Below are 24,362 nucleotides of genomic sequence, written 5' to 3' on the forward strand. Positions count from 1 at the left end.
GAAATTCCTGTTTGAACACTGGCTTCAAGTAATTCCCTCCTCTATTCCCCAGCAAGTTTAGCTTCTTCAGCTGTTACAAGTAAAAGTTGGAAAAAGAGAGACCTATAAAGTATAAACACTTTAGCAAGGTATTCGAAACATTTTCCTAGCTAGTTCCAACCTTCCTCTCTAGCCTTTCTCACTGTTCCCTTCTCCCTGCCCCAAACAAGCTACCTGCCAGATACACTAAACTGCATGTTTAAGCAACCTAGCACTTACTGTTCCTTAAGTACTGTAACAGACATTTTCACACCTCAGAGCTTTTGTTAGTCCTTTTATGGCAAAAATCTCACTCATCTTTCTTTTTTTAATTTATGTATTTTGTTTATTTTTTTGGAGATAGTTTGGCACTTGTTGTCCAAGCTGGAATGCAATGGCACAATCTCGGCTCCCTGCAACCTCCACCTCCCGGGTTCAAGCAATTCTCCTGCCTCAGCCTCCCAAGTACCTGGGATTACAGGCGCGTAGCACCACACTTGACTAATTTTTTTGTATTTTTAGTAGAAATGGGGTTTCACCATGTTAGCCAGACTGGTCTTGAACTCCTGACCTCAGGAGATCCGCCTGCCTTATCCTCCCAAAGGGCTGGGATTACAGGCGTGAGACACCACGCCCGGCCATTTTTTTTTTTTTTTTTTTTTTTTTTTTGAGATGGAGGCTCACTCTGTTGCCCAGACTGGAGTGCAGTGGTGTGATCTTGGCTTACCACAACCTCCACCTCCCCATTCAAGTGATTCTTGTGCCCACTGCAACCTCGACCTCCCAGTTCAAGTGATTCTCCTGCCTCAGACTCCCAAGTAGCTGGGATTACAGGCACGTGCACCACGCCCAGCTAATTTTTAGATTTTCAGGGGAGACAGGGTTTCACCATGTTGGCCAGGCTACTCTCGAATTCCTGACCTCAGGTGATCTGCCCACCTCGGCCTCCCAAAGTGCTGGGATTACAGGCATGTGCCACCGTGCCCAGCCAGTTTCATCTTTCAAAATTCAAAGCTCACTACTTCTGTGATGTCTTTCCTAATTTCTAAGGCAGAATTAATTTTATTCTCAGCACCTGAAAAATTAAATTGTACCATTAACAACAGCTACTGTGTACTGAATGACAACTGTGTGGTGCCAGCCACCAACCTATGTACTTCATAAATATTTTCAATCTTCAATAAACAACTTTGTTTTGAACAAAAGTAAACTGAGGCTCAGAAAGATTAATTTACATATCAGAGATAAAACAGCCAGCAGATGGCAGAGCAAGAATAAAAATCACAACAGCTATCTTTTACAAGGCATTTATTCTGTATCAGGTCCTGGTGCAGATCTCTTTCCATCTCTATATCCTGAGCCGAGCACAATTACATTATTGCATTTTAAAGATGAGGAAAATAAGGCTTAGGTTAAATCTCTTCCCCATATTCACATGGCCAATATATTGCTAAACCCAGACTTCAACACAAGAATGAGGCCAAAGCTTATATTTTTAAGTTCTTAACTACTCTACTAATATCATAATTATAATTGTAGAGCACTTATATGCTAATATATGCTATGTGCTATATGCTATTAACTATGCTAAGTGCTTTACATATATAATTTCATTTATTTCTCATAAGAATTCTATAAATTAAATTCCATCAGCATCCCTATTCTACAGATAAGGACATTGAGGCTATGAGAGTTTAAGTAATTTGCTCAAGATTACAGAGCTAATAAATGGTAGAGTCAGCATTAGACCCCAGGCAATCCAACTCTAGAGTTAAATCTGTGCTTTTACCACTACATATACTGCCCTTTATATCTGATTCCCAAGCTAGTTTTCTTTTACAATTCCATGTTACACCATGGTTATCTATGACTGTATCTGTTTACCCCACTCAGCCATGAACTCTTCAAGTAGAAGGAACTTGTTAACCCTTCCCTTATCCCTAGAACCACATGCAGTCCCTGATTTTTACCTGTTATGAGAGAGAGAAAAAAAAGAGTGAGTTCAAATTAAGAGAGTGGTAAAGGAAATTTCCCAGTGTCACATACTGTAGAAAGTGGGGCCAAGATACAAATCCAGGTCTGTTAATAATGAAGTCCATACTTTTACTGCTACACCATATCATCTCTCAAACAATTATTAGTCTGGCTTTGAAATAAATGCCAAAACACAACTTGGGACTAACTAGTTACAGTGGCTCAGACAGGAGGTGATGATGCTATGGATTAGAGTAGAGGCAATGAAAATGCAAAAAAAAAAAAAAAAAAAATCAAAAGTGAAAAATATTTTGCAGAAAAGAATTGATGAAATGTAGTAAACAATCAAACAGGAAATCAGTGCTGACTTTTTCTTAATACCCAGAACCTAGCATAACATCTGGCACCCTAGCAGACAGGCAAGTGTTCTTTGAAAGACTGATCAACATTCATACAACACACTTCTTACACACATTGTATCATTTACCCCTCACAACTTTCTTGTAGAACTTCTATACTAGATACCATTTTGTATATGAGGATGCTGGAACTCAGAAATAATAATGTACCCAAGTTCATATATTTAGAATGTGGCAGAACTGGACCTTGAACCAATCTTCAATGCCAAATATCATGCCCTTTGTCTTACCCATAAGGCCTCTCAGATGGAGGGAAAGGATGGAGGGGGGAGTTAAGACCTCACCCGCCAAAAAAAAAAAACTCCAAAAATAAATCCCAGATTTAACCCAGATCTGTTCATTATGGTCAGAAGAGATAATGAAGCTCTGTGATTACCTCAAGTACAGCAAGCAGAGTGACACAGTCCCTGAGCAATGGCTGAAAATATATTCTATAGCAAACAGGAAAAACAATTCCAGCCGCAAAAAAAAAAAAAAAAACGGTGGCCGATCTTTATTTTTTTGGTTAATATAGTGTTTTTTTGGGACATGATATAAACCTGATAAATGTGAAGTTTTCAAGTAGAGTTTGCCCAGATTGGTCCTCTCAAATACTGCTGGTCGGAGTGTAAATTGGCACAATTTTTCAGAAACTGGGGAAGTCCCTTTATCACTCTCCTAATTTGAACTCATTCTCCTTTTTGTTCTTCTAATAGGTAAATATCAGGGACTATGCTGGGTTTGGGGGATACAGAAAGGGTTAATAATTCTGCTTGGTGTATCTGTGAACTCTATTCTACTTCACGATGTTTCAAGAAATGCAAATAAAGACTTGAGTTATTTCAAAATGACTTTTTGGTTGCAGGATTGTGTTCCATGGATTATGACACTGCACTAAGACTACATAACTTAAAGAGTTAAATATTCGCCAGGTGCGGTGGCTCACACCTGTAATCCCAACGCTTTGAGGGGCCAAGGTGGGCAGATCATGAGATCGAGACCATCCTGGCTAACACAGTGAAACCCCGTCTCTACCAAAAAAAAATACAAAAAATTAGCTGGGCATGGTGACACGCGCCTGTAGTTGCTACTCAGGAGGGTGAGGCAGGAGAACTGCTTGAACCTAGGAGGTGGAGGTTGCAGTGAGCTGAGATCGAGTGCCACTGCACTCCAGCCTGGGCAACAGAGTGAGACTCCATCTCAAAACAAAACAAAACAAAACAAAACAAAACAAAACAAAAAAACAAAAAAAGAGTTAAATATTCAAGCGATTCTCCCCTTTTTTGCACCATTGCACTCCAGCCTGGTCAACAAGAGTGAAATTCCGTCAAAAAAAAAAAAAAAAAAAAAAACAGCCGGATGCAGTGGCTCACACCTGTAATCCCATCACTTTGGGAAGCTGAGACGGGTGGATCGCTTGAGGTCGGGAGTTCAAGACCAGCCTGGCCAACATGGTGAAACCTCATCTCTACTAAAAATATAAAAATTAGCTGGGCATGGTGGTGGATGCCTATAATCTCAGCTGCTCGGGAGGCTGAGGCAGGAGAATCTCTTGAACTGGGAGGAGGAGGTTGCAGTGAACCAAGATCGCGCCACTGCACTCCAGCCTGGGCAACAGAGTGAGACTCCATAACAAACAAAAAAAAGAAAACCACCAGGTTAGAACCATGCCTTATACATCTCCATATCCCCTACGCTTACAGAGTAAATGTTTCAGTGTCTACTGAGTAAGAAGTATGAATAAATGAACTACCTATAAGCAGATCCCCTGCTCTTGAACCACAGCTTCTTATAAAAGCAAGGCATACCAGAGAGCATGGGGCAATGAAGACAAGGCAAAAAAGGAATCTCAATCCATTAGCTCTTCCTAAACCTTCTCATAGCTTTCTTTTAATCTCTACCCTTCCTTCCCACAACCCCCACTCCGGTTTTTATTGGTCTTCCTAAATGCTCCTGCCTTGAAGTATTTAGTCATTTACACAACACTCAACTAGAAGTATTCTCAGTAATTTTCCCAAGACTCAGTCAGTTATCTGTTTTGTTGGTTAGTTTGTTTTGTGTATTAAAAACTTCATTCTGTTACTGTATTGCCAGAGCCATGGCAAAGAGGCATTTCAACATTCTGAGCACTTGTGGACTTCAGAATCTCTGAGCAATGAGGTTTATGTTTTGGTTAATTATAAGAAAAAATATCCTTTGTGAATTATGCTGGTAACAATGCCTTACAGTAAACAAAGCATATTCACATCCTGATTTCATTTGATACTCACAATAACCTTACAAAGTAGAAGAAAAAGTATTAAAATTTTCATTTTACAGTTAAGAAAGCTGAGGCACAAAACTGACTTCTCTAGAAATATTTTTGTGTTTTTTTTTTGAGATGGAGTCTCGCTCTGCCAGGCTGGAGTGCAGTGGCGCGATCTCAGCTCACTGCAACCTCCTCCGCCTCCCGGGTTCAAGAGATTCTCCTGCCTCAGCCTCCTGAGTAGCTGGGACTACAGGTGCGTGCCACCATGCCCGGCTAACTTTTTGTATTTTTAGTAGAGACAGAGTTTCACCATGTTAGCCAGGATGGTCTCGATCTCCTGACCTCGTGATCCGCCCGCCTTGGCCTCCCAAAGTGCTGGGATTACAGGCGTGAGCCACCGCACCCAACCCTTCTCTAGAAATATCATAGTTAAGAACAACAGTAGAACTGAAGTTGAATTCTAGTGGTATCACAATGGGCAAATTACCTAGCTCTTTTGACACTCAGTTCTGTCCTATGTAGAGTGGGGATAATATTAGTACAGTCATGTGTTGCTTAACAACAGGAATACATTCTGAGAAATGTGTCATTAGGCAATTTTGTCATTGTGTGATCATAGAGGTGGTAGATAGGATGCAAAAACCTGTACAGCATGTTACTGTACTGAATACTGTAGGCAACTGTAACAAAATGTTAAGTATTTGTGTATCTGAAAAATCTAAACATAGAAAAAGGCTGGATGCAGTGGCTCACACCTGTAATCCCAGCACTTTGAGAGGCTGAGGTGGGCAGATCACTTAAGGTTAGGAGTTTGAGACCAGCCTGGCCAACATGGTAAAACCCCATCTCTACTAAAAATAAAAAAAATTAGCTGGGTGTGGTGGTTTGTGCCTGTAGTCCTAGCTACTGGGGAGGCTGAGGCAGGAGAATCGCTTGAACCCAGGAGGCAGAGGTTGCAGTGAGCTGAGATCAATCGTGCCACTGCACTCCAGCCTGGGTGACAGAGCGAGACTCCATCTCAAAAAAAAAAAAAAAAGAAAGAAAGAAAAGGTATAGTAAAAATAGGCATAAAAGATAAAAAATGGTACACCTGTAGAGGGGACTTAACATAAATGGAGCTTGCAGGACAGGAAGGTACTCGAATAAATCAGTTGAATCAGTGATAGTGAATGTGAAGGCCTAGGACGTTACTGCACACTATTGTAGACTATAAATACTTAGGCTACACTAAATTTATTTAAATGTTTTTTCTTTTTGGGGGGTGGGGGCAGAGTCTATCACCCAGGCTGGAGTACAGTGGTGTGATCATAGCTCACTGCAGTCTCAATTTCCTGGAATCAAGCGATCCTCTCACCTTAGCCTCTGGAATAGGTGGGACTACAGATGTGCACCAAAGAACCCAGCTAATTTTTTTTTTATTTTTGGTTAAGACAAGGTATTGCTATGTTGCCAAGGATGGTCTCGAACTCCTGAGCAAACTTTTTCTTTCTTCAATAATAAATTAACATTATCTTACTGTAACTTTCTTAGCAGTTTTATGAACTTTTACTTTTTTATTAACTTTTTGACTCTTTTTTTTGAGACGGAGGCTCGCTCTGTCGCCCAGGCTGGAGTGCAGTGGCACGATCTCTGCTCACTGCAAGCTCCGCCTCCCAGGTTCAGGCCATTCTCCTGCCTCAGCCTCCCGAGAAGCTGCGACTACAGGCGCCTGCAACCACGCCCGGCTAATTTTTTGTATTTTTAGTAGAGACGGGGTTTCACCATGTTAGCCAGGACGATCTCGATCTCCTGACCTCGTGATCCGCCCGCCTCCGCCTCTCAAAGTGCTGGGATTACAGGCGTGAGCCACTGCGCCCGGCCTACTTTTTGACTCTTGAAGTAACAAAACATAAACACATTATACAGCTGTAAAAAAATACAAAAAAAATTCTCTCTTTTATATCTCTTTTTCTATCTTTTATTTTTTTTAGAGACAGGGTCTTGCTCTGTCACCCAGGCTGGAGTACAATAGCATAATCACAACTCACTGCAGCCTCGACTTCCCAGGCTCAAGAGATCCTCCCACCTCAGCCATCCGAGTAGCTGGGACTACAGGCACGTGCCATCATGTCTGGCTAATTTTTTGTTTTTGTGTAGAGACGGGGTCTTACTATGTTGCTCAGGTTTGAACTCCTGGGCTCAAGTGATGCTCCTGCCTCAGCCTCCAAAGTGCTGGGGTTATAGGCGTGAGTCACCAGGCCTGGTCTCTCAACTCATAAGAATCTGGCTCAAGATGTCCTACCTAAAAGCTTCCTAATACTGACAATTCCTGTAACAGAACACAAGGGCTTTCACAATGCTCCTTTATTGTATCTTTGGGTGGCTTTTTTCTAAAGATTGGGCCAGAAATCAGGTGACTACAAAAATTACAAACTTGACAATTTAATGATAGAAATAGATTTTTTATGGACATCTTTCTAAAAGACTATGTAATACTATGATGAAGAGTGTGGGCTTGGAAGTCAGACTGCCTGGATTAAAATGCCACCTCTACCATTTACAAACCTATATAACCTTAAGCAAAGTACTTAATCTCCCTGAACCTCAGTTTCATGATTGTAAAATGAAGACAAGAGCAGTGCCTATGTCATAGGATTGTTGTCAGAATTAAATAAATTCTAAATGCAACACACTAAGAACAGTAACTGGCATATACTACCTGCTCAATAAATGTTATTACCACAGAATATCAGCTGCATAGAAAAAAACCCCGCGTTTTCTTCACTACTGTATTCTCAGAGCCTAAAACAATGCCTACTACATAGTGGGCACTAAATGTTTATTGCATGAATAAATGAAAAGTCAAGCACGAATTTATTGTTAAGCATAACTAAAATACATATTTGCCTCTAGAGAAAAAGACTATGTATCCAGAGAGAAATATTAAGTCCCAAGTCTAGCCTTGAAACCAAAATGAAACTGAAAGGCACTCAAATATCATTTGAGTTCACAGGTACCTATGAGAAATTGAGATGTTAGAGATCTCTGACTTCTCATCCTAATACTCCATGGAAAATCTCCTCTTAGTTGTTTGGGTTTTTTAAAAACTTTCTTTTCTTTTTTTTTTTTTTTGAGACGAAGCCTCACTCTTTTGCCGCAGGCTGGAGTGCAATGGTGCAATCTTGGCTCACTGCGACCTCTGCCTCTTGGGTTCAAGCAATACTCCTGCCTTAGCCTCCTGAGTAGCTGGGATTACAGGTGCATGCCACCACACCCGGCTACTTTTTGTATTTTTAGTAGAGATGGGGTTTCACCATGTTGGCCAGGCTGATCTCAAACTCCTGACCTCAGGTGATCCACCCGCCTCGGCCTCCCAAAGTGCTGGGACAGGCATGAGCCACCCTGCCCAGCAAAAACTTTTATTTTCTATTACTAATTCAACCAAGTCAGGCTTCCAGAAATAAACATCTACTATAACCTTAGATATGATCTAATCCCCTTACCCTCCCCCGCCCCAACTGCAATCATTTTACAGACAAAGAGAAGGTCAAGAAGGTAGTACTAGCAGGGCGCAGTGGCTCACACCTCTAATCCCAGGACTTTGGAAGGCCAAGGTGGGCGGATCACTTGAGGCCAGGAGTTGGAGACCAGCCTGGCCAACATGGTGAAACCCCGTCTCTACTAAAAATACAAAAAATTAGCTGGGGGTGGTGGCACATGCCTGTAATCCAAGCTATTCACGAGACTCAGCCATGAGAACTGCTTGAACCCCGGAGGTGGAGGTCGCAGTGAGCTGAGATCGTGCCACTTGCACCCCAGCCTGGGTGACAGAGACCCTGTCTCAAAAAAAAAAAAAAAAAAGAAGGTAGTACCAAGGGCATAGATCACAGATAATAGATAATATTGTGTTTAAGGGTACAGATATATTGAACTATTTGGTATAAACTATGGGGAATTGTTTTTCTTTTTTTTCTTTTTAAAAGAACACCAACTACTCTTTGGAGACTCCTAGATGACAAATTGAAAAGCAAGTAAAGCAAGCTTCTTGCACATATCACTTTAAGGCCTGGCCACTATGGCAAGTGGATGTGTGCTAAAGGGCAAGGAGGTAGAGGTCTACCTAAAAAAGATCAAGAGCTGGAAAGCTACATAAATGCCCTCCTCTTTCATCTAAGGTCATGTGATAAAGCTATTCTAGGAAACAAAACAAAAATTCAGGTCAGTAGCCATTGAGCAGATCACAGGAATTGTCCACTCAAAGAGATACTTTAGCATTATTTTCCTGTTACCTACAATAACCACGAGTTTTGAAATATAATAAGGTAAACAGAGAAGTGGGGTTAATAATGGAAAGAACACTGGGCTTGTACAGTCAGTCCTGGCTCTGCTACTTACTAGCTGTGTGACCTTAGGAAAGTCAATTAACTTCTCAGTTTCCTTACCTGAAAAACTGAAGCTAAACCTCTGACTATCCCACAAAATGATAATGAGGAATAAATGGGATATCCATGAAAATACCTTTAAAACAAGGGCCAGGAGCGTGGCTCATGCCTGTAATACCAGCACTTTGGGAGGCTGAGGCAGGCAGATCACTTGAGGTCAGGAGTTCAAGACCAGCCCGGCCAACACGGTGAAACCACATCTCTACTAAAAATATAAAAATTAGCCAGGCATGGTGGTGGGCGCCTAGGAGGCTGAGGCAGGAGAATCACTTGAACCTGGGAGGCAGAGGTGGTAGTGAGCCAAGGTCGTGCTACTGCACTCCAGCCAGAGCTTCAGAGCAAGACTCTCTCAAAAACAAAAAATTAAAATAAATAAATAAAACAAAGTACTTTGCAAATATTAACTTAATTGAAATAAAAGGTCTCTGGTGTGTTGGGTAATACATTCAGAGAGGTTAGAGCTCAAGTTTACACAAAATTTAAGCCTATAAAAACAGTTTGCCCAGATCCCATAGTACTACAGCTAATAGAATGTATCTACTCTACTGTAGTACTTGCCTTTAACTTGCTAGAATCTTACTACCTTTTCTTTAAGAGATGGAAGGAATCACACAGAGGATTAATATAACCTTTTCATTTTACAAATTTAAAAATGGAGGCATAGAGAGTTAAAATGACTTGTGAAAGTTTACAGGGCCAGCTGGGCACTGTGGCTCTGGCTCACACCTGTAATTCCAGCACTTAGGGAGGCCAAGGTGGGCAGATCACCCGAGGTCAAGAGTTCAAGACCCACATGGCCAACATGGTGAAACTCTGTCTCTACTAAAACTACAAAAATTAGCCAGGCGTGGTGAGGGGTAACTGTAATCCCAACCACTCTGGGGCTGAGGCAGGAGAATCGCTTGACTCCAGGAGGCGGAGGTGGAGGTGGCAGTGAGCCAAGATCGTGTCACTGCACTCCAGCCTGGGTGATACAGTGAGACTCTGTCTCCAAAAAAAAAAAAAAAAGGTTACAGGGCCTATGAAATGAAAATTATAAATGTTACATAACCAAGAATATTCCAGCTTTAAAAAAAAAAAAAAAAGTCCTGGCCGGGCATGGTGGCTCACACCTGTAATCCCAGCACTTTGGCAGGCCGAGGTGGGTGGATCACCTGAGGTCGGGAGTTTGAGACCAACATGGAGAAACCCCGTCTCTACTAAAAATACAAAATTAGCCAGGTGTGGTGGTGCATGCCTGTAATCTCAGCTACTCAGGAGGCTGAGGCAGGAGAATCACTTGAACTTGGGAGGTGAGGTTGCGGGCAGACAGTGGTTGCGGTGAGCCGAGATCACACCATTGCACTCCAGCCTTGACAACAAGAGTGAAACTCCATCTCAAAAAAAAAAGTCCTTAGAAAAGAAAAATATGATATTGAATAGGCATTAAGACACTGGAAAGCTAAGAAAAACATTTATACAAAGGAGAACTGAAGATAACAAAAAAGAAAAAACAAAAGATCTTTATATAAAGCTATTAGGGCCAGGTGTAGTGGCTCATGCCTGTAATGTCAGCACTTTGGGAGGCCGAGGCGGGCAGATCACTTGAGCTTAGGAGTTGGAGACTAGCCTGGCCAACATGGTGAAACCCGGACTCTACTAAAAAAGTATCAAAATTAGCCAGGCATGGTGTCAAACACCTGTAGTCCCAGCCACTTAGGAGGCTGAGGCAGGAGAATTGCTTGAACCCGGGAGGCAGAGGCTGCAGTGAGCCAAGATGCCACCACTGTACTCCAGCCTGGGCGACAGAGTGAAGACCTTGTCTCAAAAAAATAAAAATAAAGTTAATAAAAGTTTTTAAAAGAATTAACCACCCCTCTAGATTTAGCAGTAACTGATTATTTACTATCTGAGCTTAAACATTCTACTCTCTGGAAGGACACCTCTACAAATTATATAGACAAGTGACTTTCAAGTGTTTTTACAAAGGGATACTGCTTCGCAATTCATATCAAAACACGAGGCTGTCTTCTCAGCTCTTCCTGTTAAATCCTTGTGGACAGAACATTTATCCTAGGTCAAAAGTGCCATTTAGGCTAGTAAAAGAAACTATCTGATCTAACATTTCTTACCTACCCAACCTCTTTTCCCCTCAAGGGACCTGTACAGAGTGTTCAATTTTTTTCATCTATCACAACATCTCAGTTAACATTACCTTATGCAATTCTCTATCAAACACACACTGATCAAACATTGTACTGCTCAATATTGTTTTGTTTTTTTTGAGACAGAGTTTTGTTCTTGTTGCCCAGGCTGGAGTGCAATGGCACGATCTTGGCTCACTGCAACCTGTCTCCTGGGTTCAACCAATTCTCTTACCTCAGCCTCCCGAATAGCTGGGATTACAGGCATGCCACCACACACAGTTAATTTTTGTATTTTTAGTAGACATGGGATCCCACCATGTTAGCCAGGTGGTCTTGAACTCCTGACCTCAGGTGATCCGCCCGCCTCGGCCTCCCAAAGTGCTGGGATTACAGGCATGAGCCACCACGCCCAGCCAATATTGTTCAGTTCAATATTGATAAGTACTTACTACATGTCAAGCACTATGCTAAGTGCTTATGACATGAAACTGTAAAAACACAGCACTGTCCTGCCCTCAAAGAGCTCACAATCTGGAGACACAGCCAGCCTCATTAACAAATAATAATACCACAGAAAACAACTGCTATAACCAGGGCACATACACCGTACAGGAGAGGCATACAGAAATGTCTAACCCAAGGTTTCCTGGAGGCAACCAAAGCCTTCACAAAAGAGGTAGGGCATAAAGGGACACTTGAAGGTTTAATAATTAAGAAGTAGTACCAGGCACAATGGCTCACGCCTGTAATCCCAGCACTTTGGGAGGCCGAGGTGGGCGGGTCACTTGAGGTCAGGAGTTAGAGACCAGCCTGGCAAACATGGTGAAACCCCAGCATTCCAGGCAAAAGAAACAGTGTAAGCAAAACTTAGAGGCACAAAAAACAGCATAATGTTCATTCAGTATTACTGAGCATAAATGTAAAGACTTTTTCTCATAAAATGAGAAATAAGGCTAAAGGAGTAAAAAAGATCAGATCATAAAGGTCCTAGTATACTACATAAAACACTTTCAGGCCAGGCACAGTGGCTCACACCTGTAATCCCAGCACTCTGGGAGGCCAAAGGGGGCAGATCACTTGAGGACAGGAGTTCGAGACCAGCCTGGCCAACATGGCAAAACCCCATCTCTACTAAAAAAATACAAAAATTAGCCAGGCGTGGTGGCTCACGCCTGTAATCCCAGCACTTTGGGAAGCCGAGGTGGGCGGATCACCTGAGGTCAGGAGTTCAAGACCAGCCTGACCAACATGGAGAAACCTCGTCTCTACTAAAAATACAAAAATTAGCTGGGCATGGTGGCGGGTGCCTGTAATCTCAGCTACTCAGGAGGCTGAGGCAGGAGAATTGCTTGAACCTGGGAGGCCAAGGTTGCAGTGAGCCGAGATGGTGCCACTGCACTCCAGCCTGGGTGACAGAGCGAGAATCCATCTCAAAAAAAAAAAAAGAAAAAGAAAAAAATTAGCTGGGCATGGTAGTGCATGCCTGTGATATCAGCTACTCAGGAGGCTGAGGTGGGAGAATCGCTTGATCCCGGGAGGCAGAGGTTCTAGTGAGCTGAGATCACGCCACTGCACTTTAGCTTGGGTGACAGAGAGAAACTCCATCTCAAAAAATAAATAAATAAATAAATAAATAAATAAATAAATAAAACACTTTCATTCAACAACTATTTGCTGAGTCCCTACTATGTGCTAGACATCACCAAGTACACAGGATACAGATCTCTGTAGATTCACTGCTGTCTATATGAATGGCTGTTAGCTGAGCCGTGCAGTACAACCTGTATAGCACAGCAGCCCTGTAAGACCACTGTAAACTAGCAGGGCCGAAACTGCAGGCTCCACAAGGATCTTAAGGAGTTCACAAATTCCCATGCGTATCAAGTACACTCTGTACACAATAATATCTTGATATTTTTAATGCATAATAGATGTTAGACTTAACAGAGTATCATTTTAAAATATTACTGAATTCCTACTGGACCTGCTTTTTAGTTTTTCTCCCCCACAATTAATATATTCTGAAAGTATGTTACTGTCCTGTCTCTCAAGGTTTTCAGTGTTAAAAAGGTATCTTCACAGGGTCTATTGTCTCAGACAATAGGGAGGAATTTAAAAATTCTGAGTAGGAAGACCAAGGCAGGCAGATCACTTGAGGTCAGGAGTTCGAGACCAGCCTAGCCAACATAGTGAAACCCCATCTCTTCTAAAAAATATAAAAATTAGCTGGGCATGGCAGTGGGTGCCTGTAGTTCCAGCTATTCAGAAGGCTGAGGCAGGAGAATCACTTGAACTTGGGAGGCGGAGGTTGCAGTGAGCCAAGATCGCACCACTACACTCCAGCCTGGGTGGCAGAGAGAGACTCTGTCTCAAAATAAAAAAAAATTCTGAGTAGGAAGAGTGGCACACCCCCAGTCTTCTTTTCTCATTCCACCCTTGCCTAGTTACTATAGAATTTCTTTTTCTTTCATTTATGAGCCTGAAAAATCTTAATCACTATTACTTAGTGTGAGAATAATACTTGTAGCATTAAGTTTGTCAAAGAAATACTTAAGTGCTGAAGACATATTCTTCTTCAAAGTGCTTTAGAAAAGTGATTTGGGCCGGGCATGGTGGCTCATGCCTGTAATCCCAGCACGCTGGGAGGCTGAGGCGGGCGGATCACCAGAGGTTGGGAGTTCGATACCAGCCTGACCAACATGGAGAAATCCCGTCTCTACTAAAAATACAAAATTAGCCAGGCATGGTGGCACATGCCTGTAATCCCAGCTACTAGGGAGGCTGAGGCAGGAGAACCGCTTGAATCTGGGAGGCAGAGGTTGCGGTGAGCCGAGATTGCGCCATTGCACTCCAGCCTGGGCAACAAGAGTGAAACTGTCTCAAAAAAAAAAAAAAGTGATTTGGACCAGGTGCGGTGGCTCACACCTGTAATCCCAACACTTTGGGAGGCCAAGGCGGGCAGGTCACCTGAGGTCGGGAGTTCAAGACAAGCCTGACCAACATGGAGAAACCCTGTCTCTACCAAAAATACAAAAATCAGCTGAGCACAGTGGCACATGCCTGTAATCCCAGCTACTCAGGGGGCTGAGGCAGGAAAATCGCTTGAACCCGGGAGGTGGACGTTGTGTTGAGCCCAGATTGCACCATTGCACTCCAACCTGGGCAACAAGAGCGAAACTCCATCTCAAAATAAAAGAAAAAGAAAAAGAAAATTGGTCAGAGAGTGTATACAATTTTGTGGTTCTTGAACTCATACTGCCAAATCACTTTTTTTTTTTTGAGCCAGAGTTTCACTCTTGTTGCCCAGGCTGGAGTGCAATGGCGCGATCTCGGCTCACTGCAACCTCCACCTCCCAGGTTCAAGTGGTTATCCTGCCTCAGCCTTCTGAGTAGCTGGTATCACAGGCATGCGCTACCACACCCTGCTAATTTTTTATTTATTTTTTTTTTTTTTGAGATGGCGACAGATTGAGACTCTTTAAAAAAAAGAAAACCCTTTTATTCCATTGTTAATAATGACTATTTCTACCACTTATTAAATATACTTTAAGAGCTAGTTTTAGGACCTACGAAAAAAGCAGTGTTTTAGCCGGCATTTCCCAATTCATCTATAGGCTCACATCATTACATTCAATATTGATGTTTGCCAGGCTCATGGCTTGACATCCCAGCACTTTGAGGGGCTGAGGCAGGAGGATCACTTGAGCCCAGGAGTTTGAGACCAGCCTGGGCAACATAATCTAGACCCTACCTCTACAAAAATAAAAAAAAATTAGCTGGGCATGCTGGCATATGCCTGTGGTCCCAGCAACTCAGGAGGATGAGGCAAGAGATCATCTGAGCCCAGGAGTTCATGGTTATGGTGAGCTATGATTACGCCACTGCACTCCAGCCTGGGCCACAGAGCAAGACCCTGTCACTATGAAAAAACAAAACAAAACAAAATTATGTCTATTTCAATTTGTATATTTTTAAATATTTAATAATTATCTAAAATTTTCTCCTTTATAAAAATAGAATAGTTTGAGAGTATCCAACAATTTATCTACTGAATGTGAGTCAATTAGTGGGAATTAGGAGAATGGCTCATGATAAAGTCATTCCATTGTTATAACTTAATCTGAACACTGAATGCAGTAGCTTTTCTTTGTATAACAAACTGTTAAAGACAAGAAATATAAGTACATTGATGATGAAATAAAAGAATAAATGAGTACATTTATCTGATCATGATTCTTAAATGATACATCAAGATATCTCTGATTGATTGATTGATTGATCTTACAGTGTCTTGCTCTGTTGCCCAGCCTGGAGTGCAGTGGTGTGAACCCTGCTCACTGCAGCTTCAACCTCCTAGGCTCAAGCAATCCTCCCACTTCAGCATCCTGTATAGCCGAGACCCCAGATGTGCACTAATTTTTTCATTCTGTGTAGAGACAGGGTCTCACTATGTTGTCCAGGCTGGTCTTGAACTCCTGGGCTCAAGCAATCCACCCACCTTTGTCTCCCACAGTGTTGGGATTATAGATGTGGATTACAGGTGTGAGCCACCATGCCCAGCCTCACAAAAACTATACAAAAAATATACTCTTGGAAATCATTAAGCATGACCTCTAGAACAAACCCATTTAATAAAAAAGAATAAAAACTAACATTCTATTTAAGAGATATTACTATTATTTTGAAATCAGGGGAACCTATAAAAGGTTTGATATACAAATTTTACCACAGAGTAAAATTTGATAAAACTTTCTCAGTAACTTAAGATAATTTTACATACAGAAATTCAATGCGAGATACTCTGAAAATGACTAGAATGATGATCCTACAGAGAACTAGCTGAGTCTTGTTTGTAAATTTTACTGAAATAGGAAATAATTCTATCTTTGTATACAATTGCTTCCACGCACGAGCTTTATCTAAGGAAAATAACCTCCTATGTTGAATAAATAATTTTTTTTTTTTTTGAGACGGAGTTTCACTCTTTTTGCCCAGGCTGGAGTGCAATGGCTCGATCTCAGCGCACTGCAACCTCCGCCCCCCCAGGTTCAAGGGATTCTGCTGCCCCAGCCTCCGGAGTAGCTGGGATTACAGGCGCCCGCCACCACGTTCGGCTAATTTTTGTATTTTTAGTAGAGACAGGGTTTCACCACATTGGCCAGGGTGGCCTTTTTTTTTTTTTTTTTTTTTTTTGAGATGGAGTCTTGCTCTGTCGCCAGGCTGGAGTGCAGTGGCACAATCTCGGCTCACTGCAACCTCTGCCTCCCGGGTTCAAGCGATTCTCCTGCCTCAGACTCCTGAGTAGTTGGGACTACTGGTGTGTGCCACCACACTCAGCTAGTTTTTCTATTTTTAGTGGAGACGGGGTGTCTTTTTTTAACCTCTGTAATCACAGTGTCTCAATCTCTTGACCTCGTGATCCATCTGCCTCGGCCTCCCAAAGTGCTGGGATTACAGGCGTGAGCCACCGCGCCCGGCCAAATTATTAATTTAGAATTTTAGTCAGCTAATAAATTATATGTCTAATAGTAGGGGGAGATACAGAATGCCACTAGTGTTAATATTTAATCTCTGTATACAAGATATAATTTTCTGTTAAGCAAGAAGGAAATTTAGTAAGATTTCCCTCCTATTGTAGGACATTTCTCCACTTGTGCTTCTGAATGACTCTGATTCATACTGGCACGAGACTGCTCAGACTTATGGTTCAAAAGCATAAGCTTGGAAGAGATTTCAATTTATTTATTGATTCCCCTACACACATCCTTTTTCAAGTTTCAAAAACACATTTACTGATATTAATATTAACTTCCATCTTTTTAGTTCAAAATGTCACTGTCATAAGAAAAAAATAGGCTGGGCACGGTGGCTCAGGCCTGTAATCCCAGGACTTTGGGAAGCCGAAGTGGGCAGATCACATGAGTCCAGGAGTTTGAGAGCAGCCTGGGCAACATAGTGAAACCCCATCTCTACAAAAATACAAAAATTAGCCTGGCGTGGTACTGCACGCCTGTAGTCTCAGCTGCTTGAGTTGGATGAGGCGGGAGGATGGCTTGGGCCTGGGAGGTCGAGACTGCAGCAAGCCGTGGTTGCACCACTGAACTCCAGCCTGGGTGACAGAGTGAGATCCTGTCTCAAAAATAAATAAATAAATAAAAGCTATTAGTGTTGCTGCTTAACCATCCTATCTAAAATAGTTGCCCTCTCACACACACACAATATCACTTTATATCTTAGCCTGGTTTATTTTTTCTTAGTATTTATTATATAACTATTTTCATTATACATTTATAGATGTATTTATTGTGTATCCCCTCCCTGTACCCCATGTCTTTTTTTAACTTCTGTAATCACAGTGCCTAGAACATCACCTAGCCCTTAGGAGCTGGTCAAAAATCATCTCTTTATCAATGATTTTTATATTCTGGACATGGAAAGAGACTCTAATCAAATAATTACAGTAAGAAATATAAAATTCCTGTTGCTATGTATTCTATGAAAAAGTGCTACATAATAAAGAGGGGAGTGACCTAGGTTTTTTGGACAGGGTTTCCCTGAGTTCCTTGAATTGAGAACTCCAGGATATGTTAGAGTTAGGCAGGCAAGAGAGAGTCTCACCACAGGTCATTTGCACATGCTGCTCCTTCTGTCTGGACTTTTTTTTTTTTTTTTTTTTTTTTTTTTTTTGAGATGGAGCCTCACTCTGTTGCCCAGGCTGGAGTGCAGTGGCACAATCGCGGCTCACACTGCAGCCTCCACCTCCTGGGTTCAAGCAATTCTCCTGCCTCAGCCTCCCAAGTAGCTGGGATTACAGGCACCTGCCACCATGCACAGCTTATTTTTGCATTTTTAGTAGAGACGGGGTTTCTCCATATTGGTCAGGTTGGTCTTGAACTCCTGACCTCAGGTGATTCACCCACCTCGGCCTCCCAAATTGCTGGGATTACAGGCATGAGCCACTGCACCCGGCCTATCTGGACTATTCTTTACATAACTCCTACAATTTAATCCCGCAGTTCTCTACTTGAAAGTAAGACCCTCTGCAAAGCTACTCCTAACTATTCCATTCCATTATTCCACAACTTCTCTTTTCTTTCCTTTTTTTTTTTTTAATGAGGTCTCGCTCTGTTGCCCAGGCTGGAGTGCAGTGGCATGATCATAACCCAATGCAGCCTTGAACTGCTGGGCTCAAGTGAGCCTCCCACCTCAGGCTCTAGAGCAGATGGTACTACAGGCATGCACCACCATGCCCAGCTATCAACTTGTCCTTTTTCAGCACACTCAAGATATATTAAAAGTCTTCACATTTAAAATTACTGTATACAGGCTGGATGCGGTGGCTTATGCCTGTAATCCCAGCACTTTGGGAGGCCAAAACAGGAAGATCACTGGAGGCCAGAAGTTTGGTACCAGCCTGGCCAACACAGGGAGATCTCTTCTCTACACAAAAACAAAAAATCAGCTGCACATAATAGAGCACACTTGAAGTCCTAGCTTTACTTGGGAGGCTGAGCTGGAAGGACTGCTTGAGCCTAGGGGTTTGAGGCTGCAATGAGCCGTAATCACGCCACGGCACTCCAGTCTAGGCGGCAGAGCGAGACTCTATCTCAAAATAAATAAATAAATAATAAAATAAAATTACTCTATATATATGAGATGAAAAATGCCAGAGGTCACGTCTATTTTGCTATCTGTGATTTCCCCAGTGTCAACACAGTCAAAGACACTCCAAAAACATTATTAGATTAATTAAAAGTAAGGACTATGTCTTAGACCAGTAGTTCTCAAATTGTGGTTCACAGACCAGCAGCATCAGCATTACGTGGGTTTTGACAGAAATGCAAACTTTTGTAGTGGTTCACGTCTATAATTCCAGCACTCTGGGAGGCTAAGGCAGGAGGATCACTGGAGCCCAGGAGTTTGAGGCCAGCCTAGGCAACATGGCAAAACCCCATCTCTACAAAAAATATAAAAATTAGCCAGGTGTGATGATGGGCACCTGTGGTCCCAGCTACTTGCGAGGCTGAGGTGACAGGATCGCTTGAGCCTGGGAAGTCAAGGCTGCAGTGAGCTGTGATCATGCCACTGCACTCCAGCTTAGGGACAGAGCAAGACCTTGCCTCAAAAAAAAAGAACTGCAAACTTTCAGGCCCTGCCCTCAGTTCACTGCAACCTCCGCCTCCTGGGTTCAAGTGATTCTCCTACCTCAGCCTCCCGAGTAGCTGGGATTACAGGCGTGTGCCACCACACCCAGCTAATTTTTGTATTTTTAGTAGAGACGAGGTTTTGCCATGTTGGCCAGGCTGGTCTCGAACTCCTGACCTCAGATGATCCGCCTGCCTTCGCCTCCCAAAGTGCTGGAATTACAGGTATGAGCCACCGTGCCCAGCCAAGAATTCATCTTAAACATCTCAACTATTCAAACACAACCTAATTAACATTTAACAAATATAAAATACAAAGCTTTATAATAATCATTCATTCAACTGTATTTATTATCTACAAAAATATTGCACGAGGAAAAGTGGCCTCTACTGATAATTCCTAGCTCAAAATAAGTTAATATTCTGCCTTCTCCTCACCTCTCCCATACATACACTGTTACTCTGTGTGTATATGTTTTAACAAGCAAGGAAAAATCAAGTTAATTAGATGCAAAGTTTAAAACATAATCATGCCTAATATGTCTGCTGTGGTCTGAACGTTTCTGTCTCCCTAAATTCATATGTTGGAATCCTAACCCCCAAGGTAATGGTATGAGGAGGTGGGGCCTTTGGGAGGTGATTAGATCACCAGTGTAGTGCCCACATGAATGGGATTAGTGCCCTTATAAAACAGACCCCAGAGAGCTGCCTGGCCCCTGCCACCGTGTGTGAAAACAGTGAAAAGGTGACGTAGGAAGAGCCCTCACAAGACACTGAATCCGCTGGGGAATTGATTTTGGACTTCCCAGCCTTCCAAACTCTGAGAAATAAATTTCTGTTGCTGACAAGCTACCTAGTTTATGGTATTTTGTTACAGTAGATTGAATGGGCTAAGACAGTATCTTGCTAGCCTCACTTCCTACTACACATCTTCATTCTTGCATCCTTCCATGCTATATAAGGGTAATACTATTTCCTACAATGCATCCTAATTCCTTTCTACTTTCTTTCTTTAAAAAAAAAAAAAAAATCCCTGTGAGGGGATCCTTTCTACTTGCTACTCACATTCACAATGAGGTATTCTTCCCCTTCCCAAAATGATCTACATAAATCCTATTCAACTTTCAGGCCCAGCTCAAAGGACACTTTTGGATCCTAAATACCTCAAAGGGGAGTTCATAACTCCTCCCTCTCATACATTCATTCTCAATGGAAGGGCCCACACTTTCAAAAATCTAGCAGTGTAATGTCTTAGGCAGGATAGCTCTTTATTCTGAAAAGTATATCATCATACCTCACTCAATATCATTTTTGCACCAAAATTAAGATTCTCTGCCCAGGCGTGATGGCTCATGCCTGTAATTCTAGCACTTTGGGAGGCCAAGGTGGGAGGATGGCTTGAATCCAGGAGGTCAAGACCAGACTGGGCAACACAGCAAGACTCCATTTCTACAAAAAGTTTTACAAATTAGCGGGGCACGGTAGTCCGTGCCTGTGGTACCAGCTACCTGTGCGGCTGAGGTGGGAAGATCGCTTGACCCCAGGAGTTCAAGGCTGCAAAGAGCCATGATTGTGCCACTGCACTCCAGCCTGGGCCACAGAGCAAGATCGTCTCCAAACAACAATTCGCAAACTCACTCTTTCTGTGTAGTCCACCAGTTACCTCAAATTTCAGTTTAAGTTTATACTAGTCAGGTGCGAAATGAGACCATAAAGTGAATCATTCAAGCACCTAGCTGGCCTGGGCACTTGGAATAATAAGTAAGGCACGGTTGCTACCTAGAACTTACATTCCACAGGGAGAAACAGGTTAGCATACAATAACAGTGTGTGAAAGTGAAGGAGACAGACACAGGAAAATGATAGACTAAAAATGCAGGAGAGAGTTAGGGAAAATTCATACATTAAATAATTTTATAGTACATCACTTTTCTAAACAACAGATGGAGGGAAAAAAGAAACTGACTAACCTCCTAGGGGAACGTAATTATCAGGACTTAGTTTTGCCTTATTCCTCCCAGAGACCAAAATTTAGCTTGTTGCATATGATGGAGCAATATTTTCAATAAATGTACAGCAAACCACTTATAACCCAACTCAATGAAAAAACCAACTGAAGCCTCAATCTATTTTCAAACAGAAAGAAAATTTGCAAATATAAGGTTCTCCCAACTAAAGACAGACAGGGCAAAACAAATGAACTCTTTAGAAGGTTTAAAGAGACTGTCACAACCTGCCAACCTGATTGTCAGTCCTCAAATGCCCTTGGTCTCTGCCTCCAAATGAAAACAAATCATTTGTTTTAAGTAATAATAGCCAAGCTTGTAAATAAGTATTTTTAAACTTCTCCAACTGCACCTCCCCATTAAAAGATGCTCAAAATAAAAAAGAAATTCAAAACATTTTTTAGCTATTTCTGTCAAAAGACTAGATCTCTCCTGAGGTCACGGTATGCATGCTGGCCCTCACTTCATTGCTCTGTAACACGCCACCACTTCGGTTTTGCAATGACACTAGGTGAATAGGCTTCCAGGATCTCTTCAATGCCTCCAAAAACAAAAAGGAAGAAGCAAGCCTATAAATCCTTATCTGCCCGCCCTACAGCTCCCGGGAAGCAACAGTCCTCAAATTGTTCCTGCTTAGACCCCTGAAGCCCGTAGAAGGAAATGGGGACAGCTGCAACGACGAACCGAGCGAGGACATCAGATAAGGGAAGAGGAAACGTGGATGGGAGAGGACGAAGGGGAGAAGGAACACGGAGAGGAGGGGGCAGTGGAGATAAAATGGTGAAGAGGGGTGAGAAGAGCAAGGAAGAGCAGCGAAAACTAGGGAGGAAAGGGGGGAAAGTAAAAATCACATATGAGGAAAAAAAGGCAAAATGATAGAGGAGAAAGGAAGGGTTAGGGTTAAAGGACAAGGAGTGGGCGACAAAGAGAATGCGAAAAAGGCTGTCACTGGGGGTGATAAAAAGGATGTCATCGGGGAGAAGGGAGATTCAGGGGGTGTCACCTAAAGGGGTTCACCGAAGCAGGTGAATGGGGGAACACGGGGAAGGAGGAGCTGAACACCGAGGGGGCGGTAACGAGGGAGAGAGGTAAAGGCAGGGAGCCCGAGGGGACACCAGAGACAGGGAGGGGCAAGACCGCAGGGGCTAACGCGACGGGCGGGGGCTAGGGTGGCGGGCGGCTGCAGCTAGGGCAGGCCTTGCTCCCTCACCATGGCTGCGCCGGCCTGGTCCTCGGGCATGCAGCCTCCGTCCTGGGTGCGGCGGCGGGCCGGACCGGAGCCCGCCCCCAGGCTGAGCCGGCGCGGAGGCTCCAGGAGGCTCCGGCGAGCGGCGGCTCCGGGCTTGGCCCAGGCCTCGGCCTCTTTCCCTCAAGCTAGAAGTGTAGCAGCAGCAGCCGCAACCGCAGCCGTAGCCGCAGCCCGAACCGGAGCGCAGACTCCGCCCCTGCGAGGACCCGCCCGGGCGCGCGAGCCCGCGCCTGGACCCGCCTCCGCTCTCAATGCGCAGACTCAGCCGAGGGGTCCCGCCCCTCAACCCGACCTCCAGCTTCTCCCCCTCCCAGGCCCTTAAAGGAGCCACACACCCCCAAATCCTAGCATCCCTTCAAAATATGAAAAGCTTTAAATATTACATCATGAAGAGAGATTAGAGCATCGCTCGCTTCGGTCACCTATAGACTCCTCTGTCATTCACCATCATTCTCTAAGATTTGGGCTTCTGGTTCACTGTCATTCATTACTACTATTGTCATAACTCTTGGTTATTTCAAAATTCGCTTAATTCTTCCAATCCTATGGCCTGTCAGATTCTTCTCTAGAGATCATTCTTGGCTCAGCCTCTCACTCTCATGCTCATACGAATAATTGTAACTTCTCTACAATCTCAATTTTAATCCTCTAACTCCCATCGCAACCTTCTTTCTTTCTTTCTTTCTTTTCTTGAGATGGAGTTTCGCTCTTGTTGCCCAGGCTGGAGTGCAGTGGTGCGATCTCGGCTCACTGCAACCTCCACCTCCCGGGTTCAAGTGATTCTCCTGCCTTAGCCTCCGGAGTAGCTGGGATTACAAACACCCGGCACCACACCCGGCTAATTTTTGTATTTTTAGTAGAGACGGGGTTTCACCATGTTGGCCAGGCTGGTCTCGGACTCCTGACCTCAGGTGATCCGCCTGCCTTGGCCTTCCAAAGTGCTGAGATTACAGGCGTGAGCCGCTGTGCCCGGCCACAACCTTCTTCCTTTCTAGCTCACTCTCTCTGATAATACTCCAACTCCAAAAACTTCAACTCCAAGACCCCAAATCCATTGATCCAACTACCTTTTCACTATTCCTCCCCATACTGGCCTCCTGTACTCACTTTCTTCCTGAAACAGCTTAGATTCTATCGTCCATCATGAAATGGAATCTAATAGAATCTAAGCTGTTTGGGGAAGAAAGTGAGTACATGAGGTACATGAAGCCGATTTCTTCAGTATTACCTTCATTTCTCTAGTCGTTCTCTGCTTTCTTTGTACTGACAGAACTCCAGCAATGGAGTGGGTGGAGAAAAAGCCAAAAGTGGTTGACGGACTCCCCGTAAATTTGAGATCATTATTCTTAAGGGGCCATAATGAGTGGCTACCCTACCACATTTCTCCAGTTTCACACACTCTCCCACCTTGCTACATAACTATTTCAAGTCTCCTGTCTCTTCAAACCTCTGACGCTTCCTCCCTCATCCTCATTTAGCTGATGATTTTGCTTCCAATTCACAAGAAAATCAAACAAACCAAAAAGAACATCTACAAGTTCCCAGCACCCACCATGACTTCCAACAAACCTGTAACTCTGCTTTGATGCTCTCTCTGCCTTCCTTTCCTTACTTTAAGTGAATTATTTGTCTTTTAGCTAACGTCAGATCCTCCTCAGTTCTCAAGCATCTGTGCTAAAAGACCCAGGTTTTATTCCCAATCACAAAACTAAATTTCTGTAAAATACAATCAAAATTAATTATTAGAAAAAATTAAAATTTAAAAACAAGCATCCAAA

The 24,362-nt window shown here is 43.1% G+C and overlaps 1 protein-coding gene across 1 annotated transcript in view; it reads right to left on the bottom strand.

Annotated features, from left to right (window-relative positions):
- Positions 1–22,839, bottom strand: part of ZYG11B (zyg-11 family member B, cell cycle regulator) — a 99,762-nt gene extending 76,923 nt beyond the window's left edge. Inside the window, exon 1 of the mRNA XM_009250261.3 lies at positions 22,546–22,839. Coding sequence (XP_009248536.1) covers positions 22,546–22,575 — 30 coding nt within the window. The 5' untranslated portion in view covers positions 22,576–22,839. The remainder of the gene's footprint in view (positions 1–22,545) is intronic.
- Between the last annotated feature and the right edge of the window lie 1,523 nt (positions 22,840–24,362).

This window comes from Pongo abelii, chromosome 1 (genome assembly GCF_028885655.2).
Source record: "Pongo abelii isolate AG06213 chromosome 1, NHGRI_mPonAbe1-v2.0_pri, whole genome shotgun sequence".
NCBI classification, from domain to species: Eukaryota; Metazoa; Chordata; class Mammalia; order Primates; family Hominidae; genus Pongo; species Pongo abelii.